Source organism: Tupaia chinensis, unplaced genomic scaffold (genome assembly GCF_000334495.1).
Source record: "Tupaia chinensis unplaced genomic scaffold, TupChi_1.0 Scaffold000002_1, whole genome shotgun sequence".
Taxonomy (NCBI): Eukaryota; Metazoa; Chordata; class Mammalia; order Scandentia; family Tupaiidae; genus Tupaia; species Tupaia belangeri.
The window spans coordinates 1,351,087-1,357,086 of NW_006159428.1; the positions used below are offsets into that span (position 1 = coordinate 1,351,087).

At 36.5% G+C, this 6,000-nt stretch overlaps 1 protein-coding gene across 1 annotated transcript in view; it reads left to right on the forward strand.

The window, feature by feature from the left end:
- Positions 1 to 5,661, forward strand: part of SLCO4C1 (solute carrier organic anion transporter family member 4C1) — a 63,178-nt gene extending 57,517 nt beyond the window's left edge. Inside the window, exons 12-13 of the mRNA XM_006139789.2 lie at positions 387 to 524; positions 4,448 to 5,661. Coding sequence (XP_006139851.1) covers positions 387 to 524; positions 4,448 to 4,608 — 299 coding nt within the window. The 3' untranslated portion in view covers positions 4,609 to 5,661. The remainder of the gene's footprint in view (positions 1 to 386; positions 525 to 4,447) is intronic.
- Positions 5,662 to 6,000: the final 339 nt, after the last annotated feature.

A 6,000-nucleotide genomic window follows, 5' to 3' on the forward strand; every position in this document is an offset into this window, starting at 1 on the left:
TTCTACCCTGGTAGTTTGAGGAACACACACCAGGTGCATGTGCATACGTGCCCAAATCCTGACAGGCTGGAGAAATGGAGGAGCGGGGATTGCAATGTGACCACGTCTCTCTCTCTCTCTCTCCCGCTGTCTCTTCATCTTTTTGGCAAGTGCACATGCTCTCTGGCAATGAAAAAACACTTTTTTAAATTCATTAGAAGTATAATAATTACATATAGTTATTTAAAAATATGGTATATATGCTTTGTAGTTTTCCATTGACCTTATATGAATGAATTAATTTGCATAAAGACAGTAATACCTGTTTTATTTATATACTCATGTGTACAAACTGTAATTATAAACTGCAATCTTCACCCATAATTACTTCACCTTGATTCTTCTAGGCACAATTCCAGGACCGATTATATTTGGCATCATAATAGACAGCACTTGTGTTCTCTGGGATACCGATCAATGTGGAACTAAAGGGGCCTGTTGGGTTTATGATAACATCAAGATGGCGCATATGCTGGTAGCCATAAGTAAGTAATGACTTGATAACTCTAGCATCAGCTTATGATTTCAAGAAAAAATCGTACTGTTGATCACTTAAGGTCCCTGTTTGGAATGTTTTGTTTGCTCTGTTGAACCATCTTATAGTATTAAACACAAATCAGTCATTGTATGTTGTGAGAGGTTTTAAATGGAGTTTGCCAAGTTCAGTCTTTTTTTTTTTTTGAGAGGATTCTGCTATAGGGTGTGTGTGCTCACCAGAAAGACGGAGAGAGACAGAAAGAAAGGAGAAATCACTCCTTGGGGAGTGATTTGATGATGGCACATCACAATCCCTTCTTCTTCATTCTCCTCTCGGGATCTTGGGCACGCACACACACATGCGCCCGGCGTGAGTTTAAGCCACCAGGTCTGGGACTCGAACCGCGGTACACTACATGGGAGTTCAGCGACATAGCTGTTATGCTAACTGCTGATCCCCCAAGTTCAATCTTAAATAGAAGGGAATAAAATCTTAGCTTTCATTAGGTAACATAATTTTAAAAAAACTTCCATCACACCTTTTTGAAAAGTGTACTCAAAAGGTAAAAGAATTTTGAGAAAGTCTCTGAAATGGTTGTGTCTAGACATCTGAACTTTGGAATACACATGGAGTCGAGGTAGGGACGTCTTATTTATATATATATATATATATATATATATATATAAAATTCCCCACATTTTCAGATATAACATCTTAATCATACGTATTAATATATATATAATATATATATGTATATACATATATGAAAATTTAAGAAATAATATTACGGAACTAATATAATTAAACTAGTAGACTCTTAAGTATCTTGCTCATTATTGTCCTCTCATAACTTTATGAGCCTGACACATAAAGGCAGTAAATAATGATGATTACAACTCTGAGGCAAAATATCAGCACCAGCACTAAAATCTTTATATCATGTAATCCTCAAGTATCTTAAACACCATATTATATAAAAATATTCAGAATTCAAAAAACCACTTAAGCCAAACATTAGATTGTCAGGGAGGTCATGATGTGTTTTTCCATGCAAAAACGCATCATGACCTTCTTGACAACCCAATATTTAACTTATTTCAAATATTAAATATGAAAATATATTATAAATCATGAGGTAAAATATAATAAAATGTAAAGGATCAGTATTCCTTTTCTAATTTAAATTATTAGCCAATAAAATAAATGTAATGAAGTGGTATGATATAAGAACTAAAATTAAATAAAAAGTAATAAAATTTAATTTTAAAATAGAAAATTAAATGATTAAAAGCATTTTAAACATATTAAAAATAAGAACAAAGCATGTTAACAGTGTCATTGAGTTGTTGAAACTGAATTTTGTGAAAACATTTTTTTTTGAGAGGATTCTGCTATAGGGTGTGTGTGCTCACCAGAAAGACGGAGAGAGACAGAAAGAAAGGAGAAATCACTCCTTGGGGAGTGATTTGATGATGGCACATCACAATCCCTTCTTCTTCATTCTCCTCTCGGGATCTTGGGCACGCACACACACATGCGCCCGGCGTGAGTTTAAGCCACCAGGTCTGGGACTCGAACCGCGGTACACTACATGGGAGTTCAGCGACATAGCTGTTATGCTAACTGCTGCTCCCCCAAGTTCAATCTTAAATAGAAGGGAATAAAATCTTAGCTTTCATTAGGTAACATAATTTTAAAAAAACTTCCATCACACCTTTTTGAAAAGTGTACTCAAAAGGTAAAAGAATTTTGAGAAAGTCTCTGAAATGGTTGTGTCTAGACATCTGAACTTTGGAATACACATGGAGTCGAGGTAGGGACATAGCTTTTGGCTCAGTGGCATGTCATAAGAACCTTTTGTCATTTAGATTAGCCACGATATTTGAGCCTTTTTGCCTCATCTGTTTGGATCAGCTTCTTCTGTTCCTACCTGAATGCCTTTTATTTACCTCTGTGTGGTTGGACTGCCTGGTGAATCAGTTAGTACTATATAGTGTCTTTCTTTGTTTTAGAGTCTATTTTGTCTGATAAGAGTATTGCAACCGCAGCCTTTTTTTTTATATCATTTGCTTGGAATGTCTCTTTCCCACTCTTTCTTTATTATTATTATTATTTCTTTCTATTCTCTTCTTTTTTCTCTTTTTGAGAGATTTTTTGCTATAGGGCACCTGTGGTCATTAGAGACAGAGACAGAAAGTAAGATCACCCCTTGGGGAGACGGCCATGCTGCAGTCCCTTCAACTCCATTTTCCTCTTGGGATTTTGGGGCATGTATGCACATGTGCCTGGTGTGGTCTTAGCCACAGGGGCCAGGACTCGAACCACAGTCTATGACATGGGAGTCTAGTGATGTAACCATTTCGCCATCAGTTAGTATTGTGTGTAACTGATACTATAAATCTAATAATGCTTCGCTCCATGAGCATTACTATTTTTCAAATGCACATTTAAAAATATTAATGATTGGGGCCAGCAGTTGGCGTAATGGCTACATCGCTGGACTCCCACATAGTTGACCGCGGTTCGCGTCCCGGACCTGGTGGCTTAAAACTCACGCCAGGCGCATGTGCGTGCGTGCCCGGGATCCCGAGAGGAGAACGGAGGAGAAGGGATTGCGGCGTGGCCATCCCCCCTGGAGGGTGATTTCTCACTTTCTGTCTCTCTGTCTCTCTCTGTCTGTCTGGCAAGCACACGCGCCCTATAGCAGAAACCTCAAAAAAAAATTAATGATTAACCAAAAGAAATCAGCTATTGTAAATGGGAGATCACGTTTCTTTTTACTTATTTATTTATTGAGAGTGAGAGGGAAACTGAGACCCTGACAGAATCTTACGATGCTGAGGTCTCCCCCATCCCCACCTTCCGAGCCTCCCAGCCAGCCTGGATGATGGGCATGCCTGCAGGTGCACCTAGCATGTTTGGGTTGAGCCCCTATGCGAACCCAGTGCCTTCCCATGTAGCTCATATTCTGCAGCAGTGCCTCCCTATGTTGGCAACTGGTTTGAGACCACATTTAATTTGTTTAAGTGGCACTTAGTAAGTTCCTATACTGTGGCTGAAATGAGTTTCTCTTCATATAGCTGAGCTCAAAATCAAAGTTATTTGAGAAGAAATCACAACTTGTCAGGTGAATTTTTCATATTTTTACCTGATAAGGAAGAATAGCTTTGGCTAAGTATTTAATGTGGTGTTATTGTCTTAGAGTTGTTTTCCTAAGAACTCCATAGCCTTTTTTTTTTTAATTTTTAGTGTTATTTCAATTGTGCATGTGAAAATTTTGTGGCTTATTTTTCAGGGTCAGGATGGTATAAACTATTTCACTTTATCATTAATTTCTGGTTGTTCATAGTTTTATAGTTATGGTTTTATGTTCACAAAGTTGTGGGGTGGCATAGTGGTTAAGGTGCTGGACTTCCACATGACTGACTGTGATTCGAATCCTGGACATGGCATATGTGTGTACCTTCAAAATTTCAGGAGGAGAATGGATTGCAGCATGGTCATCCCCTCTGGGGGTGGTGGTGGTGGTGATTTCTCACTTTCCCTCTCCCTGTCTCTTTCTGGTGAGCAATGTGTCCTATTGCAAATGTGTCCTATTGCAAAAACCTAGAAAGGAAAAATTGTAAATGTAATGTGGGTTTACTTAATTCTACAAAATACTTATTTTATATAAAGGTGCAATCATAACCAAGAATAGAATAATTATTATTGTATATCTTCATTCTTTAGAAAGAAAATAAATTCTAGCTTATTTTATTTTATACAAACATTTTCATTCCTTTCTAAAACTGAGAAAATTTAAAGTATAGGACTATAATGCCCATATAATTCTTCTCTTTAATGTTTATGTTCATAAAGAATACTCAGTGAGAGTTAATTTTTATAATAAAGGTTTAATTGCATGATATTAATTTCTGTTTTTCTATTTAGGTGTTACTTGTAAGATTATCACCATTTTATTCAATGGCTCTGCCGTCTTTTTGTATAAACCACCACCATCTGGTGAAGATGTGTCATTCCAAAATCAGAATGCAGTTGTGACTACTGTTTCAGCCACACAGGATCTTGACAAAGCAGGGAATGAAGAGTAAAAGAGAAAAAGAGACTGTCTTATACTTGGAAAGTTGACTTCTATTTCTAAGAAGACACATTCCCATGGCAGCATTATCTACCTAATGTGAATAGTCATATTTTTAAAATATGATAGTTTATAAAAGAATATGACTTTTGTATATCTATGGACTCCTTATTCATTTTTTTTTAAGTGGAAGAAGCAGATGTGCCTTCAAAGCCACCAAAAGAACCTCAACACACACATGCGCACACACACACACACACACACACACACACACTGATTTTCATTGTCCAGGTAGAGAATCCCCAACTAATAACTAGAAAAAAGCCAGTGATTAGATACAGTGATTCTACCCCTTCCACAACTTGTTTCATTTTAATTTTCATTGCCAACACATCATTCTTATTTGGGACATTTATGGCATAGAAGTTTAAATGCATTACATTTATATGCTGATTTCCAGAAATTATTGAAAGTCCATGAATTTAACAAAAAACTAATTTTATAATGTAGTTTATTTTTAAGTTTACATATTCTGGTCTGACTTTTTACTTATCACAGCAAGTTATTAGAACTTTATAGCCCATTAGAACATATGTTCTAATTTGTAGAACCTAAACTCTATATTAGAATGCAGGTTGGTAATCTTTGTATCCCAGTTTCTAATACTGGATCATCAGAAAAGTCACAATGTGTTTGTCTATGCAAAAATGCATCATAACCTTCCCAAGAACCCAATAAATATGGAAATCACCATTGTATACACATATGTTTACTTTAACTCCATTTCAGGAGGTAATTGGTCGATACTGCTGAGTTTTATCACTTTTGTGACTCTACGATGGTATTATTCATGTACGTATATTCCAGAGTAAATACCCGGTTCAGTAAAGAAAGGTGCCAATTAGACATGAAGAGATTTCTTAATGAACTATTATTGATCAATATTTATGTACTGAATACTTTAAAATCCAATTATCTAGTACCTCACTTGTCATGTGAAATAGTTTGCATACAGTAGATATTTATTGCTGTTATTTGATTAAAATATCAACCCCTGTTCTATTTTTAAAATTTATTTTAATTTTTGCCATAGGGCATGTGCACTCACTGGATAGAGACAGTGAGACGGAAAGTGAGAAATCACCCCTCAGAGAGGATAGCCTCACTACGATCCCTTCACCTCCATTCTCTCCTTGAGATTTTGGGTGTGCATGAACATGTGCTGTGTGTTTCAAGCCGCTATGTCTGAGACTTGAACTGCAGAGTAGGCCATGTGGGGTCCAATGCCTTAACCACCATGCCACCTGCCAGCCCTGTTAAACCCTATTCTTTACTTAATGCATTTCTTTGAAAACTAAGGTATTTCACCAATCTGATAACATTATAACTACTTTTTTTACTCAGG